The sequence below is a fragment of the Salvia hispanica genome, chromosome 4 (genome assembly GCF_023119035.1).
Source record: "Salvia hispanica cultivar TCC Black 2014 chromosome 4, UniMelb_Shisp_WGS_1.0, whole genome shotgun sequence".
Classification (NCBI taxonomy): Eukaryota; Viridiplantae; Streptophyta; class Magnoliopsida; order Lamiales; family Lamiaceae; genus Salvia; species Salvia hispanica.
In genome coordinates, this window is record NC_062968.1 from 45,115,647 (window position 1) to 45,138,625 (window position 22,979).

Consider the following 22,979-nt stretch of genomic DNA (forward strand, 5'->3'; position numbering starts at 1 on the left):
TTTAAAATTTTAAGGATATTATGAACATGTACAATTTATGTACATTTATCTTTTTTTCTAAAATTTATATAGTAATTTCGATTTTCTCATTTACGTAAAAGTATTTGTTATATTTACTTGGATATTTTAAAGTAAGGTAAGACGTGGTTCTCTTTAACGGATTATTAAAAAAATCTCATTTAGGAAACTTTTTTCTTTGAATCAACCTATAATCAAATTTTTCCTGATACATGTGGCTGGATCTTTTACTTAGATTTATATTATAATTTAAAGTTTAAACCTATTTTAAATCTTGAATCTGAAGTGCGTCACACCTATTATTTGGGAATAAATGTAGAAGTATATGCATAATTATTTATTTGACGGAATTGCGGACACATATCTGATATGCTGATTATTTTTAAGATTTAATTTTTTGTCCCATTGGTCTTCCATTTAGATTTATGAGTCTATGAAAGATGCTTTTGGTCGCCTTTGCAACGTGGTATATCGATCAAATTTCCTCATAGTTATCAATTCTTTATAATTCAATCAAAATTATACTACTAGTAATTTGATTTGCCATCTAAGTCTTTCTTCCAGTCTTGCTAATTGGCTTAGTGAGTCGTCAAAGGAGCAAGTCTATTGAAAAGATAAACAAAAGTCACTAATATAAAGTATTTATTCTGCAATAAAATAAATGACAAATACATTTTCTTAATTACAAGCATAGTTACAACTCATTCACTCACATAACTCGAAAGTTGTAATTAATTTTTTGTAAAAGGAATGTGAGAACCTGTATAAATTATAGTAATTCTATACTGACGACACATATATGAGAAAATTAGGTGGGAAATGATATTATTCCCTATGTCCGATAAAGCTAATTGGACTATTATACCCCAAGCATAAAATAACAAGACATTGTCTTTTCATATGGTTTGGACATTGGACTATATAAACATTGCCATTTACCATTTCAAACAAAAACTCTTTTGCGTTGTCCACATCTTTTATTACATACACACCCCAAACTCAAACCCCTTTCGATGAGAACCTTGTGGCCCAACCTCGACGGGGATGACGGCCTCGAGACAGTCCTGGAGGTCCCCGTCCCCGACGAGATGTTCGCAGCCGCCTCCAACTCCAGCAAACCGTGGCGGGCTGTCAAGTCCTGGCTCAAGAGCGGCCGCGCCCCCCGCCCTTCCCCGGACTACGAGGCGCGCGCCTTGGAGATTCAGTCCTTGCTCAGCGTCGTTGGAGCCCCGTTGCTACCCCTCCCGATCTCCTCTGATCACGACATCAAATCCCACTCCATCGTAAGTCTTGATGTTATCACATATATATATTGTCCTTGGAGCTCCGTTCATACTGTGTTACATTTTTTGTTGCTACTATTTTATCATCTATTGATATTTTCTAACGATCCAGATTATAACTTGAAGTTTGTACAATATTTAGAGTTTGCATTTGATTAAATCCATATGAAGTTTTTTTTTTTGGAAATTAATTGTGCTGTATTTTGGTATGCAGGAAAAATCGATGGCTTCATACATAGTCCAACAGTATGTAGCGGCTTGTGGCGGCGCACATGCCCTCGACTCGATCGAAAACATGTGTGCGGTCGGGAAGGTGAAGATGGCGGCTGATGGTAGAAAGATGAATAAAGGCGCGGGGGAATTCGGCGGATTCGTGCTGTGGCACCAGAGCCCCGCGCTGTGGAGTCTGGAGCTCATGCTTTCCGCTTTCAAATTAAGCGCCGGCTGCGATGGAAAGGTCGCGTGGCGCCACACTCCGTGGCGCGCCTCCCGTGCTCCCCCACGCCCTCTGCGCCGCTCCTTGCAAGTACGGTTTCAATTCAATAGTCAACTCGTTTTTTGTTTAAATTGTCAAATTTGATTTGCTAGTTTTGACTAAAGAAATACTTCAATTTTCCAACTGATTACCTTTTTACATCGAATGAAATCACCAAGTCATCAATAGTCCAAAAACGCGCATATATATATTTAATTAGTCTTCACTTTGTGATTGTTATTTTGTCACACACAACCTCAAAAGTCATCTTTTCCTTTTGACTTGAGATGGAGGAAAAATGTCGCATATCATTAAACAACTAAACCAACTTTTTTAACTTTTGTTTTATACACCAAAGTGAGATAGTCGTAATATATTTTTTTAGTTTAATTGAGTAATTGTGATCAATGTTGTGCACTATTAGGGGCTCGATCCAAAGGGAACATCAGACTTATTCTCCAACTCCATCTGCATCGGCGAGAAAAAAATCAACGGCGAGGATTGCTTCGTGCTAAAGCTTGAAACAGAGGCCACAAGAAGCAGCAACAACGCAGAAATAATCAAACACACAATTTGGGGGTATTTTAGCCAGAAAAGTGGGCTATTAATCCAACTACAAGACTCTCACTCAGTGAGAATGAAAGAAATCCACTGGGAGACCAAAACAGAGTCGTTGATCCAAGACTACAGAGCAATCAATGGCGTCAACATTGCTCACGGGGGCCGGACAACGGTGTGGCTGTCGAGTTTTGATGACAATATCCCCGAGAGCCACAGCAGAAGCAGAATGGAGGAGATTTGGAGCGTTGAGGAGATCGACTTCAACGTCAAGGGGCTGTCGAGGGATTGCTTCCTGCCTCCCGCGGAATTGGGTGATTGCGATGGTGGCGACGATGAGGATCGGCTGAGGTGTAAGGCTTTGGATAAGTATAGCAGAAGTTGTGCTTCGAGAAGTGGGAGGAGGAAGAAGGTGGTTGCAATTGATGAACACTATGATTTAGATGATCACCGTAGATGACTCGATCCCTGTCTTACTTATTGAGGATAAGTTCACTAACTCGCAAATGACAATTGGATCGTAGAATTATGCTTTTTTGGCATTGATTTTAGATTGTGGTCCGTGAATAGTTAGTTTGTACTCCCTCCGTCCAAAAAAATAGATCACTTTGTGTATGACACGGGTTTTAATGTAGAATTGATAAAGTAAGAGAGAAGAGGAGAAAAAATAGGTAAAGTCAGAAAGATAGAGAGAAAAAGTGAGTAAAATAGGAGAGATGGAAGAAAAAGTGGGAAAGTATGAGAGATAAACTTTCCATTTTAAAAAAGTGATCTATTTTTTGTGGACGTACCAAAATGACAAAAGTGATCTATTGTTTGTGGACGAATGGAGTATACATTATTAATTTACTCATATCTATATATTTTCAACCTTAGTAGATTAATGATCTATTCCCTCCGTCCCCGATTAGGAGTCACATTTTGATCGGGCACGGGTTTTAAGAAATGTAAAAAAAGTTGTTGAAAAAGTTAGTGGAATGTGGGACTCATTTTTTTATATTGGTTTTATAATAAAATGTGAGTGAATTGAGTTAGTAGAATGTGAGACCTACTTACTATTTATGATAGAAATGGAGTGTGACTCTTAATTGAGGACGAACCAAAATGGAAAAGTGTGACTCTTAATCGAGGACGGATGGGGTATATCAGTAAACACTAAACATGATGCGTCAGTACTAACTCCAAGGGAATTTAATTTGTTTTTGTCTGCTTCGTTGTGATGAGGCCCAGTGATCAAGCCCAATCACTGCTTGAACCCTACTACCCTAGCCCACAACCCACTTAGCAACCCTAAATTCGATCCACTCCATAAACTCGACCCGGTTCGGTCCCCTTGGTTTTTAAAATTAAATTTTGGTTTGAAAACATACACTCTCATTTTCGGATCATAATTATGCCTGTCTCTCTGATTCTTGTTTTAAAAGACACTGATTATGCCTCTTTGTTGGACTTCTTTAAGCATACCAATTTAAAAATTTGAACAAGTAGGCATTGAAATCCAATTGCGTGTCTTATATGGCTTTTCTTTTATTCTATGCGAGTACGCTGTCCCACGAAAATAAACCTTTTTTTTTTCTCTTTTTAATCTTTCCAAAAAAAATATACACTTCTTAAACTTTTAAATTTATAAAAAAAATTTTCTATCGAAGTAAAACTCATTCTCCAATAATAATATATTTTAATTATCATTTATTTACTCTCTAATGCATAATTTTTAATTATGAATTAGAATCTAGAGCAAATCAAAAGTACTTATTTTTTTGGATTTTTTTGGAAAATGAAAGAAGTATGGACCATCTCTTTTCCTCCACTAATACTCTGTCCAAATAAGTGTTCTAAGTCAACTCACAGAAAACTTTAAGAAATACTTCCCCTGTCCCATCCCATTAGAAATGAAACGTTTTCCTTTTTGGTCTATCCCATTAAAAATGAAACATTTCTAAAAATGGAAACAATACTCTTTCTACTTTTGTTTCTCTCTTACTTTATTCTCTCTTCATTAACTCACAAAACAACACTACATAAAATCTCGTACCGAAAAGCAAATGTTGCATATTTAATGAGACGGAGAGAGTATAATAGAAAACAAGTTAAAAAATAATAGAATGTGAGTCATTATAAAATATAAGTCTTATTAGTTAGTAGAATATGAGGTCTATTACTAAAAATAGTAAAAGTAATAAGACACTTAATCGTCGACGAATGGAGTAATAGATTAGTTTGACCCATCGTATATTTAAAATAATATACTACCTCCGTGCACAAAAAATATATCACTTTTATCATTTTGGATCATCCATCAAAATTAGACCAATTTTTAAATATAAAAATTTTATGAACCCTACAATCCACTAACACTACTTTTTCTTACTTTATTGATTGTATATTAAAATTTGTGTCATATACAATTATATTTATTTTTAGTGTATACAAGTAGTAATAAAAAATGGATAGAAAAAAAAACATAATGATAGGTAGATTATATCTTTATATAGCACTCCCTCTGTTCTACAAAAGATGTCACACTTTTCGTTTTAGTTTATCCCATAGAAGATGTTATATTTCCCTTTTTGAAAAAAATTCTCTCTCATATGAATATAAAAATTATATTTTCTCTTTCCATTTAACACACAAAACAAACCTCCTAAGATCTCGTACCGTCTCATAAGTATGACATCTTTTGTGAGACGTAGGGAGTAGAAGTATTAATAATATAATAAAATATTAATGAAATAACATTAATAAATATAGAGTTCATAGTAAAAAAAAAAAACACAAATAAGTTAATTATTCACTAACAGAGTAATAAATTGGAATTGGAACACTCCATCCATCCGTGAATAGAAGTCTCGTTTTTCCATTTTAGTCCGTCTGCGAATAAAAGTCCTGGTTCACTTTTACTATAAATGGTAATAGGGTCTCATCTTCCATTAATTCATTTCACTCCTATTTCATTTAAAACTAATATATACAAGTGAGACTCATACTCTATTAACTTGTTTCTATTCACTTTTTTTAACATTTCTTAACACTCGTGCAGCCTAAAAATGAGACTTCTAATGACGGACGGAGAGAGTAATTAATAAGCGACATAAAAGTACTCCATTAAATAAAAAGAAACTTATCTCTCTAGATTTGCCATCCTTCTCCACCGCCACCGCAACCGCAACCGCCACACCACGGCCGGTCCCCGGTCACACGTATATTAATGTGAACAAACACACCCAAGTTCAATTTGGATGCAAATCTCGTTGGTCATTTGTCGGCCGCTAATTATAGGTCGACAATCCCCACTTTATTATAACTCCATGTTTCACAACTAGGCTAATAGTATTTAATTTTATAGGCAGTATACCAACTCTGACTTGTTAGCTTTGAATTCCAAATCTGTTTGTTAGCCGTCACATATAAAACCATACGTAGAATTAATGAAAGAAAAGCACAATACCCATCCAGTCATGGATGCCCATGTCCTGATCTTCCCTCTCCCTCTCCAAGGCCCCATCAATTCCATGCTCAAACTCGCTGAGCTTTTATGCCTCCGCCAAATCAATGTCACTGTCGTCATCACTCAACACATCCAACGCCGCCTCTTCGATTCCTCCGCCATCCAAACTTACATGGAAACGAACTATGGCGGCGCCTTTCGCTTCGAATCCATCCCCGACGGCCTGTCTGAAGAGCATCCCCGAACAATTCGCGAGTTCTCGGCATTGTTGGCATCATTGTCTGCGGTGGCCCCGCCTATCTTGCAACAGATGGTGTCGGTGAGGGAGATCAGTTGCATTGTTGCTGAGGGGATTTTTTCCTTTGCGAGTGATATAGCTGGTGAGATTGGAGTGCCACTATTCTATTTTGATACTTATAGTGCTTGTGCGCTTTGGGCTAACATGTGTCTCCCTCAACTCATTCAGGCTGGGGAACTTCCCTTCAAAGGTTTTTGTTTATCACATTTTCTTCCTATTTTTCGTTTTTCCAATTCTCAACGTATATAAAATAAATGTATGGAAAACCAAATTAATATGAAGCTTGATAATTATAAGTAGTAAACAATATTAATTCAACCACTTTCCAATGACCTAAGCTCAATATATTATGTACCATAAAAAGAATAGGTATCATAGACAAGAATATGCTTTCTAATCGCCTATCAAATCATTAAATTTCAAGAAATTCCTCTGTTCTTTTACCAAAAAATTGAATGCACGAGTAATTTTTATTGTTATATTTGTTAACTAATTTTAAATGCGTAACACCAGAGAACACAAATTTTAGTTTATGATAAGATAGATTTCAGTTCACTGGAGTATAATTTTTAGTGAAAGATTTACTTTGTGAAGGATTAAGTTCATTATAATGGCATTTTGGTTCTATTTTTGTGAAGGATTTCGTTCTTTATAATGACAATTTGGTTCACTATGGTTTTCAAATTCGTGTGATGAACTAAATGCCTTTATTGTGAACTAAATCGATTTTATAGTAAACCAAATTCACGTTCTCTACTTATGTACTGTATTTAAGAATTGGTCACCCTATATCACTGCTCTATATTTGTTCTATATTTCTGGCTTTGCCCGTTAACTAAGAAACAAAAATTGTTGACATGCTGTAACTAAACACAGATGACAACTTGGACGAAACTATCAGAAACGCCCCCGGCATGGAAGGAATCATTCGCCGACGCGACCTTCCAAGCCTCTGCCGCGGCATCGACTTGGAAGATCCTGAGATCAAGCTGCTTCTGAAGCAGGCACACTTGATGCCCCTTTCTCAAGGGATCATCTTGAACACTTTTCATCAACTTGATTCTTCACTTTTATCTCATATGTTCAAACTCTTCCCAAACATCTACGCCATCGGCCCCCTCCACACTCTCCTTCAAACACAAACATCTCAGAACACCTCCTCCAGCATCTTGCCAGAAGACAGGAGCTGCATTTCTTGGCTCGACAAACAGCCCTCGAAATCGGTTGTGTACGTCAGCATTGGGAGCCTTGCTCTCATGACAAAGGATCAGTTTCTTGAGTTTTGGTATGGTTTGGTGAATAGTGGGTCGAGATTTTTATTGGTTCAGAGGCCAGGTTCGGTGGCTGGATTGGATGATGGGATTCCTGAGGAGTTGTTGGAGGGTGCGGGAGGGAGAGGGTGTGTTGTGAGTTGGGCGCCGCAGCAGGAGGTGTTGGATCATCGGGCTGTTGGGGGGTTTTTGACGCACTGTGGGTGGAACTCGATTCTGGAGAGTGTGGTGGCAGGGAAGCCGATGATTTGTTGGCCGCATCATTTTGACCAACAAGTGAATAGTAGGTATGTGGGAGAGGTTTGGAAGGTGGGATTGGACATGAAGGATAGTTGTGATAGAGTTGTGGTGGAGAAGATGGTGAGAGAGGTTATGGAGTTGAGGAAGAATGAGTTCTTGGAAAGGGCTCGACAACAGTCGGAGGCGGCTAGGTCAAGTGTTGGCGAAGGCGGGTCTTCGGCCAAAGATTTGGATCGCTTGATTGATGATATCAAGAATATGAAATTGCTCCCCAAACACCACTAATGGAGTACTCCCTCCATCCGTGAAATAATGTCATACTCCCTATGTCCCATTAGAAATGAAACGTTTTCCTTTTTAGGTTGTCTCAATAAAAATGAAACGTTTTCTAAAATGGAAATAACACTCTCTCTACTTTTTCTTCTCTCTTACTTTACTCTCTCTTCATTAACTCACAAAATACCACTACATAAAATTATGTGCCAAAAAATAAATGTTGCATATTTATTGGGACAAAGGAAGTACTATTTTATCATTTTAAGGTTCATGATTTAAAGTCTCATTTAACTTTTTTCATTATAAGTAAATGGATCCAACATTCATATAACTCGTTACACTCATTTTGGTTAGACTCCGATTTCCCAACACATTATAGTAGTAATGAAATGGACTGGGAGAGGCGTTGAAAATCTAATAGAGGTCTAATTCTAGCGGTTCAGCGTAAATTTAACTATTTTGATATCGATGACTAGATTAGCCAAAGACTTGGATTACGAACAAGATATCATATACTGATGAAGACATGTTTGATACTCAAGATAGCACAAAGATTAGATACGATAAAAACGATCTACTATAGCAGATTCTCCTATGCAGGGATGGATGAAGAGATTTGGTTTCTCTAACTAAATTGTATCTCTATTCAAACAAAATGAAGTGGATACCGAAATTATGTAGCCTTTTTTAAATTTAGAGCATCCCCATCCGTGCTCTTAGCTAATAGCATGGAAGTAGACCCGGATCCACTTTTACTCCTTTTCTTTAGCTAAGAGTATAACACCCACACTCGTGCTCTTAGCTAAGGACAAACTCAAAAGTCCCACCATTCTATTATTCAATTTAAATACTCCAATTATTAAAAATATTTCTATATTATACAAATACATTAAAAAATAAAAATTACATGATTAAAATCCTAAAAAATAAAAATTACATAATTAAAATAATAAAAAATAAAAATACATAATTAAAATCCTAGAAAATAAAAAAAATACATAATTAAAATCCTACAAATTAAAAATTACACACATGGAAGACTAGTCCTCTAACCCCAATTGCCTCTTGAGATCCCGGATCATTTGCTCATGTGTTGCAAGTTGATCCGGAGTCATCTTACACGTATTGTTCAAATAGAGTTGACCCAAGAGGGTCCACAACGAGTTGTTCGGGGGTGGAGGAGACACAAAGGGAGCGGGAGCGGGGGCGACTGGAGTCGGGGCGCGACGGCAGGTAGCCGTCGCCTTCTTCCTTCCTTGGGGCCAAGTGGGAACTGCTTGGGCCAGCGTCGGGGCTACCCAAGTTAGTTCCGGCAAGCTGGGTAGCCACATCATTGGAGGCGCCATCGGATAGGGCTACCGACCTCGACCGTTTGCTAGAGGAGCTGGAGGAGGATGCTACTACGCCGCCCCTATACTTCGGATGTCGGCGCCCCTCCTGCCAACAATCGAGGTACTTGAACGGTATCATCTTCAAGCTTTGGTAGGTCGCCAAGGCGGCACTGATGATGTCGAGCTCGCTCGTGCCGCTCCCCGCCGCCCGCTCTTCCTGTTGGAAGTACCCCTGGAACTTACCGATTGCTAAGTTGCATCTGTAGACGCAATTGCGCACCATACTCTCATTGCGATAGATGGTTCCCCCCGACCGGGTTTCATTGTAAAGGCGAGTGATGCGCCACCAATACGTATACCCGGTTTGGTTCGTGCGAACGTCCGGATCTTCGGAGACTGCCAAGTAGGCTTTGAACATCGCCATCATCTCACCTGGAGTGTACGGGGTGCGGGTGCCACGAACAGGAGGAGTAGGAGTATGAATAGAAGTAGAGTAGGAGTAGAGCTGCTGCTCCCTCCCGATCTGGGTTCGGGTGCCCACCTGAACCGGAGGCGTTTTGGTCGTGAACCGGGTAAGGACGGTAGCCACCCGAAAATTGCGAACCTTGGGTTTGAGGAGGGGCCGTAAATTGCGTTTCCGGACTAGGGAATTCGTCGGAGTCGAACCAATCGTGGTTCTAACCGTGATTGCCGGAGGGGTGATCGTCGGAGCCGGACATTGTGTAGTGTGGTGGGAATTTAGATGAAAGAATATGAGAAAAAAGATGAGAGAATGTAGATGATAGAATAGATGAGAATGTGATTTTTTTGTGTTGAAGTGAGGGTATTTATAGATGAAAATATGAATTTTGGAGGAAAAAAAATTAAAAAATAAATTAAAAGTGGGTAGAAAACGGATATAATTTTTTGGGAAGTGGAAAAATATTTTTTTTTTTTTTAAACATTTTTTAAATAAATTTTGAATTTTAAAAAATAATTATCTCCGTCTAAATAGTTATATTTTCAATTTTTAGCTGGACACGAATTTAATCTCTATACATCGATAATAGTTTTTCTTTTATATAAACACCTCTGCACCTTTCTATTTATATGATCTACCATGGAGAGTAATGGTTCTCCCTTGCCTATCCGCACATATAAAATATCCGGGGGACCACCACTTCATTTATCTTGGATTCAAGTATCTGTATATATTCAATGTTGCAGAACAAACTGCATACACGACTATTATAATCAGCATACCATCTCTGACTTAGATATTTGCGATTTTTGTATTCTAAAACTTTCGATTTGCTGGAAGAGACACTTATATATGAATATCCCATTACTCCAATCCAATCCAACAATGGGTGCCCACGTGCTGATATTCCCTCTACCTCTCCAAGGCCCCATCAACTCCATGCTCAAACTCGCTGAGCTTTTATGCCTCCGCCAAATCAAGGTCACTTTCATCATCACTCAACACATCCACCTCCGCCTCTTCCATTCCTCCGATGCTCAAGCTTACTCAACCAAGTATGGCGACGCCTTTCGCTTCAACCCCATCCCTGATGGCCTCCCCAAAGACCACCCCAGAACCGTCTTTGAGTTCTCCGAGCTCATGACCTCCCTGGGGGCCACAGCCCCCCCTGTCTTGCACCAGATGCTCATCTCAACCGATGACCACTCCCCCACTTGCGTCGTCGCTGATGGCCTACTAACGTTTGCTACCGATATAGCAGCTCAGGCTCGAGTCCCCCTCTTGTATTTTGATACTATTAGTCCATCTGCTATTTGGACATACATGTGCTTGCCTAAACTCATTCAAGCTGGGGACCTTCCTTTCAAAGGTTTGTCCAACACCATTTCCATTTCCTTGTCTTTAGAGAATTAAACTAATAGAAATCCATGGGTTACATCCTAAAACCAATTGCTGATATAAGGAGGGCCCATGAGACTTATATACATATTTTAGTTCTCTTTGTATTGGTTCGTTTCATTTGTCAACATTAGCTTTTGTACCTAACAGATGACAACCTAGACGAGTGTATAAGAGACGCCCCGGGATTAGAAGGCATTATGAGGCGACGCGACCTACCAAGCTTTTGTCGCGGTGCCATAGATTTCACAGATCCTCAGGTAGATCTAGTACTTAAGCAGGTGCACCACATGCCTCTTTCCCAGGGTCTCATCTTCAACACTTTCAACGCCTCGACGCCCCAATCTTATCCCAAATACGCAAACTCTGCCCTAACATCTACGCCATCGGCCCCCTCCACGCCCTCCTTCTGAAGAATCACACAAGCTACATCAACTCCACCAGCATCTGGCAAGAAGACAGGAGCTGCATTTCGTGGCTCGACAACCAGCCTGCCCGGTCCGTCTTGTATGTCAGCATTGGGAGCCTCTGTGTCATGACAAAGGAAAACTTCTTTGAGATTCTGCATGGAATTGTGAATAGTGGTTCCAGATTCTTGTGGGTCCGGAGGCCTGGCTCGGTCGCGGGTTTGGATCCCATGGAGATTCCTATTGAGTTGTCACAAGCCACGGAAGAGAGGGGGTGCACGGTTAGCTGGGCCCCGCAGCAGGAGGTGCTGGCACACCCTTCTGTTGGGGGCTTTCTGACGCACAGTGGATGGAACTCGACTCTGGAGAGTTTGATGGCGGGGATACCGATGATATGTTGGCCGCATTATGTGGACCAACAAGTGAATAGTAGGTTTGTTGGGGAGGTGTGGAAGGTGGGATTGGATATGAAGGATAGTTGCGACAGAGTTGTGGTGGAGAAGATGGTGAGGGAGGTTATGGAGGTGAGGAAGGATGAGTTCTTGGAAAGGGCCAGAGAGATGTCGGAGGCGGCGGAGGCGAGTGTGGGGGAAGGCGGCTCTTCGGTGGCGGATTTGGATCGCTTGATTGATGATATCAAGAATATGAGGTTAAGCACCAAGCACAAGTGATGTGCTTCTTTTTATTTTATTGTGGAATTGGAGTTGGATTGTTTTACTTGTTGTATTAGAGCAGAGGGAGGATACGGCTAAAATAAATTAGAGTAGTTGGATGTTGTTGTTTTATGTTATCTACACAGATGACAGATGGTTCTCCATGTTCTTTCGTTTTATATGGTTGGGTGTGATGGAATTCTTTCACTTATGAATTGTTTACATTGCCACTTTAGCTTTAATTATATTTAGCCAATTAACATTAGTACTACTTCACACGGCGCTTAAGATTAATTTTGTCTTAATAGTTTCTTAACAAATTCACTACATCATCAAAGCTAATATACCTTTCAGCATATTTTGAATTTATGAAAACCTTGATATATTTATACATAAGCGCCAGTACAATAATCCACTTGCACGGTCCCAAAGAACTAAGACACATTTTCTTTTTCACCTATCCCATACATATAATTAATACTCCTTCGTACCATAATAACAGAAGCGTTTCTTTTCAGCACTATTAGCTGGTTTAAAAGAGAATAATTCGGCAGTCTCCTTTTAGTTGTTATAATTGTTAAGTCGTTCCTACTTTCATGGATTGTTAGAGTTGTTAGGTATTCCCTATTTTATTGTATTATATCTGCTATATAAAGTGGACGACAGATAAGTTAATATCATCTTTTGGAGAGATCAGAAATAGGGACGGCAGTAGCCGTAGGCCTCTGCGGAGGATTATCGTAGGCTTCTTTCTTTCTGTCCTTTTATCAATAAATTGAGTCTTATTTCCTTAGTCATTGTGTTCTATTGGTTGAGTTGGAATCCGGCCTTTACTCCTATCAATTGGTGCGGTGAACGTGGAGAATCATGGTGAACACTCTCAACGGTTGGAGAAGGCTGTAGCAGTGATGACGTTGCAGTCCCAAAAGACGGCAGATCAACTCGGGGCATTGAGTACTAAGTTAGATGACTTCATATGGGAGTTTCGAGCTTCTCTTGCTTCACAACTGATGACATTTCCACAGTTTGATGGATCTGAGGTTCTCGTGTGGCTCGCGTGGGCAAATCAATATCTCCTCCTCAACAAAACACCTTCGGATAGACGAGCCGACTTCGCCATGCCCGCCATAGACGGACCAGCCAAGCCTTGGAAGCAATTGCTCGTTCATCGCTGCCTCTCTTTATCGTGGGACAGATTTGTTCAAGAGCTCTTGAAACGTTTTGGTGATACCATGCCATCAGAAAGCCGCGTTACCAGCAATTCATCCAAGTACAACAGTGACGATATTGTTACTGTCCATGTTGCCAAAAACCAGCTAAAAATTCCACCCACATCCAACAATAGTACTGCAGCTATCCTACCCACCGTGACAGCACCATTGTTGTCCTCTAGTCCACCTACAACAGCCCGTCACGAGATAGCAGCTATTAAAACGTCTACAAACCCCCCCGATCTCGGCACCACTACTGACAATAGCGCGCCCCTGCCCCTTCCAGTACAGCATGCCTTTCTACCACACTGCCTACACCAGCCACGGTGACAGCACCGCTGCTGTCTGCCAGCCCCGATATTCTGCAGATTCCTGCAGATTCGGATTCCCTATTTTCATCAACGGGCGTTCCATTTTCCTATCTGGTCATGCTGCGATTCCTATATATAGTGGGCAATCTTCTATGGTTCGATGCTCTGGCTACTACCCGAAAGCATGAGTTTGAACCTCCACCGGACACATTGATGTGTTTCGAATTTTAACTGAGCCTTGAGGGCAAGGCTGTTTCGAGCAGTTGATACAGATGATTAGCTGGTTTAAAAGAGAATAATTCGGCAGTCTCCTTTTAGTTGTTATATTTGTTAAGTCAGTTCCTACTTTCATGGGTTGTTAGAGTTGTTAGGTATTCCCTATTTTATTGTATTAGATCTGCTATACAAAGTAGACGACAAATAAGTTAATATCATCTTTTGGAGAGATCAGAAATAGGGTCTGCGGAGGATTATCGTGGCCTCCTACGTGAGGATTGTTCTTCTATTGTGCTTCTTTCTTTCTGTCCTTTTATCAATAAATTGAGTTCTTATTTCCTTAGTCATTGTGTTCTATTGGTTGAGTTGGAATCCGGTCTTTACTCCTATCACAGAGATTAAGAAAAATTGTGTTAGGTGAGTTAAATAAATAGAGAATAAAGTGAAAAATGAAAAAGGTAGAAAGATGAAGAGAGAGAAAAGTAAGATAGAACAAAGTAAGTGTGGAAAATGTGTTTATTTACTGTAAAGGGAAATCAATATATTACTATTGTACCAAAATAACAAAATGACTCTATTACTATAAAAACGATGAAATATTTATTTATAACAATATTTTCTCTTCTTTTTTATTTTATTATATATAGATCTCATTATTTACTATTCAATTTCGAACTATTTTTTCTAATGCTCCAATAATTTTAGCAAAAAAAAAAAGAACTAAAAAAACCCACCATTCCAACGACTGAAGACAACAATCACCAACTCAAAAGTAAAAATCCAGCATTTTCCGATGGACCAGCCGCCGCACGTACTGATGTTCCCACTGCCAATGCAAGGCCCCCTAAACGCCACCCTCAAACTCGCCCACCTCCTCTGCCTCGGTGGCCTCCACATAACCTTCCTTCTCACCCACCACATCCACGCCCGCCTCCTCCGCCACTCCAACATCCAATCCTACCCCGCCTTCCGCATCCGTACCATCTCAGACGGATTGCCGGAAAACCACCCCCGCGGCGCCGACAATTACTTGGAGCTGTTCGAATCTTTGAGGACCAAGACTCCACCTTTATTCAAGCAATTGCTGCAGACCGGCACTCCGATTTCGTGCGTTATTGCAGATGGGGTGCTGGGATTCACTTTCGACGTCGCTAATGAGATCGGAATCCCTATTTTTGATGTCAGGACTCTCAGCCCTGCTTGCCTTTGGATCTTCTTTTCCCTTCCTAACCTTATTCATTCTCGAGACCTTCCTTTCAAAGGTATGTTTTTCTATTTGTTTTTCCCAATTGTTGATTTTTTTTGTGTTTTTCTTATATGTAAATTGATTCTCATCTAAATAACTCTAAATCATTAGTGCAATTTCTTTAGATTTAAGACAGAGCTTTCTACCTATTACCAGAGCATACTCCCAAATAAGGACATTTGACGCCGAATTAATGCATAATTGGTAAAGTAATAGTGTTAGTAGATAGTGGACCCACATTACTATTAGTGTTTAACGAAGAGTCTTAGTAGTATAACTTGTAAATAAATTGATGTATATGGATAATGAGCTGAAGAAACTTGAAATGAAATAATTTTATGGGACGGGCAAAAAAAGAAAGTGTCATTTTTATAGGACGAAGGGAGTATTGGACCTTTGTTACTGAGTTTTGTCCCTGACTTACTTTATAAACACAACAATTTTTTGCTTTTTCATTTTTGGTAGGAGATGATTTGGATGTAATGGTGAAGGGTGTGCCCGGCATGGAAAGGTATCTCAGGCGCCGAGACCTTCCAAGTTTTTGTCGCTCCGGTGACTTGGATAATCCCAGCATTAGATTTTATCAGACGGAAACCATACAAAATCCCCGAGCCTGTGGTCTCATACTGAACACATTTGATGAACTCGATGCCCCAATTCTTTCCGTGATGCATAATATCTGTCCCAATATTTACACTATTGGACCACTGCACGCACATCTCAAGGCCAAATTAGCTGCCGCTTCATCACCCCTACCTACATTCTCCAATAACTTATGGGAAGAAGATAGATCCTGCTTGACATGGCTCGACTCTCAACCGCTCAAGTCTGTGCTCTATGTGAGCTTCGGGAGTCTGGCTATAGTAAACAAGGATCAACTGATGGAGTTTTGGCATGGTTTGGTGAATAGTGGTCAAAGATTCCTGTGGGTGATGAGGCCTGATTCTGAGGCTGGGGAGAGTCAGATTCCGGTGGAACTATCACAAGGTACTAAGGAGAGGGGATATATCGTTGGTTGGGCACCTCAAGAAGAGGTGTTGGCTCATCCCGCTGTTGGAGGGTTCTTGACGCACGGTGGGTGGAACTCCACGCTCGAGAGCATACATGAAGGGGTGCCTATGATTTGCTGGCCTTATTTCGTCGACCAACAGATCAATAGCAGGTTGGTCGAGGAGGAATGGAAGCTTGGTTTCGACATGAAAGATATTTGTGATAGAAGTGTGATTGAGGAAAAGATTAGAAATGTTATGGAGACGAGAAAAGATGGGTTATCGAAGAGCATTGAGCACATGGCAAATCTAGCAAAGAGATCTCTGAGTGAAGGTGGATCGTCTTACACTCACTTGGAACGTCTGATTCAAGACATTAAAACTAAGTGCAAGCGTGGCAGGGTAGATGACTCATCTAGAAATGAAATTCTATGACCAAAACTATGTGCAAGGAAATTGTCATTCATTTTCTACTATTCTAGCTTCATTATATTCCACCATAGCAAAATATGAATTTTTTCTGAGTGGAATCAGTGGATTGTCAATTTTATTTTCTTAACCACAAATTGCAGACACTACATAACAAATCACTAAATGTGACTAGAATGAAGAAATGACATTAATCAATTCATCAAGCGCCCTATTAGTGGAACCTCCCATCTTCAATCCAGCATCTATCTTCTCCTTCAACACCATAGCTCTCTTTCTCATCTCCTCCCCATCTCTCTCCACCATTAATTTCCTAATAGCATTTTCAGTCCCTCCCCTCTCCAAACCCTTGTGTAAATTGATGCCAACTCTCCAAACATCACTCACATACCTCGCATTCACAAACTGATCGCCAAAGAAAGGCGAGCATATCATTGGCACACCCTCGCATATGCTCTCCAGAGTCGAGTTCCACCCACAGTGCGTCCAGAATCCCCCGACAGAGGGATGGGACAGAACCTCCTGCTGCGGGGCCCACTTTATAATGATTCCTCTCCCACTTGTCGCCTCGGAGAACCCACTGGGCAGCATCTCGAGCCACTCAGAGCCATGGACCAGACCGGGCCGGACTGCCCACAAGAACCGGCTCCCGCTGTTGGCTAAACCCAACGCCACCTCGAGCAGCCTCGCGCCATCCATGGCCGCGACGCTGCCGAAGCTCACGTAGAGTACGGACTTCGGCGGCTGCTCATCCAGCCAGGAGATGGAGCTCATGTCCTGGGCTAGTAAGCTGCTCGATGCCGCCGAGAAGCATTTGTGGAACGGGATGGCGAAAGTTGGGGACTCAAGCTGTTGGTTGAGCCGCCCGATCTCGGGTTGCTCGAGCTCTTGGAACGTGTTGAAAATTACGGCGGAAGCCTTCTTCGTCTCTTCCACCATTTTCGCAATGTTGTTATATGCATCTTCAGCGTTGTACATTTCAATCACCGGCATGTCTTTCACCTTCAGCGGCGGCACCTCCTCCACCTCTTCCTCCATTTTCGAATCTGCCAAAAATTATACTAGTCTTAGACCGGTAACGGGTTTCGATCCCCTGTACAGCAAAAACTGCTATTCCACACAGCACATATTTTAAATAAAAAAAATAAATATTTTAATATTATAATTTATTTGTATTAAAATATATGTTGTGCTTGCAGGCACAAGCACAACAGGGGATCCAACGTCTAAGACAATCAATGTAAGCATATATTATTACACTAATGTGGAGTTCGAGTCTGCACTGAACTCTCACAAATACAATCAATGTAAATAGGAGCATGCAACTGTACCTCCGTCGGAGAGGGGGAGATATCCCTCATCTCTAAGACGAGAGAGTGCGGCGAAGGCCAAGAAAGCGCCGACGCTGCTAGTCCTCATGACAATCCTGGGAAGACCGAGAGCGGTGGCAACAGAGTGCGTAAAATACCAATTAGCATCGGAGATGAAGCACTTGACGTCGCCCTCGGAGACGAGGCCCTCGAGGCAATGGCGAAAAGGGTGGACACAGCTGGTGTTGATGAGTTTGATGATGCGGACAGGGTCGGGGGCGGAATAGGAGGATTCGGACAAGGAGTCGGAGATGGGGTGGAAGGAGAAGTGGGGGTAATTGGATGGATTGGGGGAATTGTAGCGGGTGTGGATGACGGAGATGAGGAATCCACGAGAGTGGAGGATGCTTGCCAGCTGAAGCATAGGGTTTATGTGGCCTTGAAATGGAAGAGGGAATACTACTAATCTGCATTGCTTTTTCTTTGAACAATCCATCCTTTTTTTCTTTCTTTTCGGACAAGTTGAGCTCTATTAATGTGCTCTCTAATATATGGAATATATTAAAGCTGTCATTTTAAGAGTGTGGGGGGCCGACTCGACCATAGGCAGTCACAAGTCAATTTCTTTTATGATTTACCAGAAAATTGTAGGCGTGATGGAGAAACTACATGGAGTGGAGTTTTCAAGTCCACCCAGTGGCGGATTTAGGGGGGGGCAGGAGGGGGCGGTCGCCCCTTCCCGGTCGCTCGGAGAGCCTAAACTTTCCCTTGAATCGAGCCGAAAATAGTATATCCGCCCCCTCCGCGGAGTGTAGAAATATACTTTGTTTTCAATAAATGGCATATAAAATGGAGTAGTCTAATGGTTTGTGTGTTGATTTTTTTTCTAAGAGGTCTAAGGATCAATCCTCAACAAGAGCATATTTTTTTTCATTTTTTACTCTTTTAGTTTATCAATTCATATTTCTTTCTTATCATCAAAATAATACCTTTAAATACTTTATAAAATCTATTCATATTTATTTAAATACTTTATAAAATCTATTCATATTTATTTCTTATCATCAAAATAATACCGTTAAATACTTTATAAAATCTAAACTTTTACTAATTTGCATATATTTGCATGCTAATTCATGTTTATATTTTATTAACGAAGCTAGTGCTACTTAAATATTAATATAATATTATTTATTTAATTATTAAAAATATTAATAAATTAAATATTAAATATTTAAATATTAAATTTTCGAAATATAACGGTCAACGAATATTAATTGGGTTTTGACCGGATTAAGTTAATTATTAACTTAATTAATAATTTCTTACAAAATGCTTATGTATGATTTCAAACACCAATCTCCGCCGCGTCACTACCGCCTCCGCCCGTCGGAGTAGAGGACAGCGGCACCACCTCCTGCAGTGGCGTCGGGAGCGGCGAACTCCGGCACATGGGGCACGACGCGTTGAGTTTCAGCTACGCATCCACGCACATCACGTGGAAGCAGTGGCGGCAATCTAGCAGCATCCGCAGCAACCTTGGAAGGGGATGATTCCTTGATTCTGGAGTTCCCAGTAAGAGAGGTACCCCATGGAACCACAAGCAAAGGCCGTCCACAACTGAAACACCAGAATCCTCAATTCGGCACCAGCCCTAATCGCGAAGCTCATTGCTCCATCAGAAATTATATAATTAATTCACGACACCTCCGCCACAAGATCTTGAACACATCTCAGGCCGTCATCAACTCCTATCCGAAATTTGTCTTCACGAATAAGAGCGGCGCCGCTGCGGACGACGGCATATGCTCGATTTGTTTGTCGGAGTACAGGAAATCGGAGATGCTGCGGATGCTGCCGGATTGCCGCCACTGCTTCCACGTGATGTGCGTGGATGCGTGGCTGAAACTCAACGCGTCGTGCCCCATGTGCCAGAGTTCGCCACTCCAGACGCCGCTGCAGGAGGTGGTGCCGCTGTCCTCTACTCCAACGGGCCGAGGCGGAAGTGACGCGGCGGAGATTGGTGTTTCGAAATCATACATAAGCTATGCTTATAAGAAATTATTAATTAAGTTAATAATTAACTTAATCCGGTCAAAATCCAATTAATATTCGTTGACCGTTAAATTTAACCCTTTCCGTCCAATTCGGACCAAATGTAACCAATTTTTATTTGTTAAGGACCAAATAATTCAAAAGATAATGTTATGGACCAAAATAAAAAAATCGTCATATGTTAAGGACCAAAAAGGACCTTTAGTCTAATTTATATATAAATATATAGGAAAATGAGTGGACGAGGAGGGGCAATTGCCCCATGTACCCATAAGGTGGCTACGCCCCTGGGCAAGAGCACGGCTATGCTCGTCGCTGCACTCTTGCCGTCGGCACGGACTGCCTCTTGCCCAAGAGCAACGCCGTGCCGAAGAGCAGGGCAATGTGGCAGCGTTCCAATGGGCAGAGATGCCCAATCACCCCATGCGCGATTGGCGTGTTTTTATTTTATTAAATTTATTTTTTAAAAACTCATAAAAACCAAAAAATAATTAAAAAAAATCGGATTCCAAAAAAAATAGGCGTTTTTTGACCGTTTTTAAAATTTTTTTTTTACGTCAAATAGTAGTAATATCAGTCAATCTTTCTCATCGATTGCCAATTTTTACTTAAGATAGATAGGTTTATCTTTATGGTTGCAATTCTCAATTTTGTAGCCTATATATATAAGCATGTTCTTGTGTCTTCAATTAGGAAGCAACAAGATTCATCAATTATGTAATTTTTAATTTTTTAGTAATTTATAATATTATTTTGGATATTTTGAATGCATTTTAATATTGTGGAAATGTTTTTAGTAATTAAAGTATTTAAATTGAATAATAGAATGTGAGACCCTTAATAGTGTAAGAGCATGTTCTTGCGGAAGAACATGGATGTGAGTAGGGCTAGCAATTTTTGGCACGACACGATAACACGACACGAACCCACACGAAATTAATAGATATGTGTCAAAGCTTATTGGGTTCATATCCTTATCGTGTCGACACAATAACGACACAAAAATTTCGTGCCGGGTTCATGTTACACGTTAATCGTGTCGTGTTCGTGTCGTGTTCGTGTTACACATTAAGAAATAATATTAATATATTATAATATTATTATTTTTTATTTATTTTAAAATTTTAATTATGTTTAGTCTAATTGAGCAACTTAATATTAGCGTGAAAAATTGATTTTTCATTTTTTATACTGTCGTTATCGTGTCGTGTCATATAAGTGTTGTTATCGTGTCGTGTTGACCTGAAGTGGTTCATGTCGTTAATGGGTTCGTGTCGTGTTCGTGTCTGAGGGTAGCGGGTCGTGTTCGTGTTTGGAGTTTTCTTAACGGGTCGTGTTCGTGTTTGTTGTTGTCGTGTCGTGTCGTTATCGTGTCGACACGATAACGACACCACACGCACGATTTGCCACCCCCAGATGTGAGTGTTGTGCTCTTGCAGAAGAGCAGAGAATTAAAAATGAATAAAGGTGGGTCAGGGCCCACATCCGTGCTCTTGGAAAGAGCATGGATGGGATGCTCTTAAGTGTCGTACTCTTATATCTCTATTGGTTTTGCACTTGTTGTGCTGATAGCTTTGTTGATATTTTTGCTTCCGTTTTATTAGTCTGTGTACTTTTGATGGTGTTGTACTCTACTAGCCACTTTTGAATGGTTTGAGATTTTTTATTTTATCAAAAAAAAGTGTCGCACTCTTATAGGTATTAATTACTCCCTCCCTTTGTCCTAAAAAAATACTCATTTTACCATTTTGGGCCATCCCCCAAAATTAGACCAAGTCTAAATATGAAAATATTTTAACCAATTACACATCACTTAAAATGTGGAACCCACAATCCATTAACACTAGTTCCACTACTTTTCCCTCTCTCTTTCTGAAGTAGTACTCCCTCTGGTCCATAATAGATGTCACACTTTCCTTTTTAGTTTGTCCCATAAAAGATGTTATATTTTCATTTTTGGAAAAAGCTCACTATCACATTAATATAAAAATTATATTTTATCTCTCCATTTAACACACAAAACAAAACCTCCTAAAATCCTATGACGTCCCACAACTGTGGCATCTTTTGTAGGACGGAGGGAGTACCTGTTTTATCTCTCTCTTACTTTACTAATTGCATATTAAAACTCGTGATATTTATAAGTTTATCTATTTTTTGAAGACGAAAGAGTATGAACTAATACTCCATAGGTCCCTCATTTTTTGTCTACTTTTGCCATTTCGTCGTCTCTATTTATTGTCCATTTTCACTTTTTACTATGAATGATAGGTAGACCTCACATTCCACTAACTTATTTTACGTGGATTTTATTCTACAAATAATATATAAAAGTAGGATTCACGTTCTACTAGCTCTTTCAACTCACTTTCTTTATATTTCATAAAATTCATCCCTAGTATAAAGTGGACTGAAAATGAAGGATGGAGGGAGTATCAATCTAAAATATTATTCGAAGAAAGCAAGAAAAAAGAGAGACATCGTGACTTTTTTGAAGAAAAATGAGAGAAATGTGAAAATGATAAAATTAGATATCTAGTATCAACTAAATTCTAAAATAAAGTAAAAGTTTAGGTCCTTACTGTAGGGATCAGATCATTCGGGATTCACTAATTACCGGGGCCTCTTATATTACAATTGATCTGAGATGGCTAATCTCAGAAGTACAAGCCAAGATACAAAGAGAAACACACGATTACAAGTAATCTCAGATACTAACTAACTATTACAAATGGATGTTCTAATCTAAGCTCTATACAGATCAAATACATATCTGGAATCTAAGCTTGCACCGATTGAGAACCCTGCACACAGTGGCGGAGCCACGGTGGGGCCAGGGGGGCCCTTGGACCCCCCAGCCGTTTGAACATTTACTATATATATTATATGTATGCGACATAAGCAATATCAGTAGTTAGCCGAGTTGGCGTGGGTTCCAGCCTCTCATTTGCGTGGTCCCAAGATCGAATCCTGTTGCTGCTTTCATTCTCTTAACTGATGTGTGTGTTTTTTGAGATTTTCTAAAAAAAAGGTAGATAATTGTTTACGGTAGTAATGATTAAGTGTGTGTTTTTTGAGATTTTCTAAAAAAAAGGT

The 22,979-nt window shown here is 40.1% G+C and overlaps 4 protein-coding genes and 1 pseudogene across 5 annotated transcripts; 4 read left to right on the forward strand and 1 right to left on the reverse strand.

Annotated features, from left to right (window-relative positions):
- The first annotated feature begins 983 nt into the window (after positions 1 to 983).
- LOC125220028 lies at positions 984 to 2,952 on the forward strand. The gene is made up of 3 exons (XM_048122140.1): positions 984 to 1,301; positions 1,516 to 1,827; positions 2,201 to 2,952. Exons 1-3 carry the CDS (start codon positions 1,032 to 1,034, stop codon positions 2,792 to 2,794), a joined length of 1,176 nt encoding a protein of 391 aa, XP_047978097.1. The 5' UTR covers positions 984 to 1,031; the 3' UTR covers positions 2,795 to 2,952.
- A 2,745-nt stretch (positions 2,953 to 5,697) lies between these two features.
- On the forward strand, positions 5,698 to 7,954 carry LOC125219451 (7-deoxyloganetic acid glucosyltransferase-like). Of its 2 annotated transcripts, none has more exons than XM_048121427.1 (2): positions 5,698 to 6,162; positions 6,957 to 7,954. In XM_048121427.1, the coding sequence occupies exons 1-2, from the start codon at positions 5,763 to 5,765 to the stop codon at positions 7,874 to 7,876; spliced, it is 1,320 nt and encodes a 439-aa protein (XP_047977384.1). In that variant the 5' UTR covers positions 5,698 to 5,762; the 3' UTR covers positions 7,877 to 7,954. The 2 variants fall into 2 exon arrangements, with proteins under 2 accessions (XP_047977384.1, XP_047977382.1); XM_048121425.1 differs by having other exon boundaries at positions 5,699 to 6,270.
- A 2,543-nt stretch (positions 7,955 to 10,497) lies between these two features.
- LOC125219919 lies at positions 10,498 to 12,327 on the forward strand (annotated as a pseudogene).
- Positions 12,328 to 14,566: 2,239 nt separating this feature from the next.
- LOC125219029 (7-deoxyloganetic acid glucosyl transferase-like) lies at positions 14,567 to 16,552 on the forward strand. The gene is made up of 2 exons (XM_048120870.1): positions 14,567 to 15,116; positions 15,566 to 16,552. The coding sequence occupies exons 1-2, from the start codon at positions 14,648 to 14,650 to the stop codon at positions 16,522 to 16,524; spliced, it is 1,428 nt and encodes a 475-aa protein (XP_047976827.1). The 5' UTR covers positions 14,567 to 14,647; the 3' UTR covers positions 16,525 to 16,552.
- A 58-nt stretch (positions 16,553 to 16,610) lies between these two features.
- LOC125219030 (UDP-glycosyltransferase 76B1) lies at positions 16,611 to 18,337 on the reverse strand. Its single transcript, XM_048120871.1, has 2 exons — positions 17,850 to 18,337; positions 16,611 to 17,564 (listed from the first exon to the last, which is right to left on the reverse strand). The coding sequence occupies exons 1-2, from the start codon at positions 18,322 to 18,324 to the stop codon at positions 16,690 to 16,692; spliced, it is 1,350 nt and encodes a 449-aa protein (XP_047976828.1). The 5' UTR covers positions 18,325 to 18,337; the 3' UTR covers positions 16,611 to 16,689.
- Between the last annotated feature and the right edge of the window lie 4,642 nt (positions 18,338 to 22,979).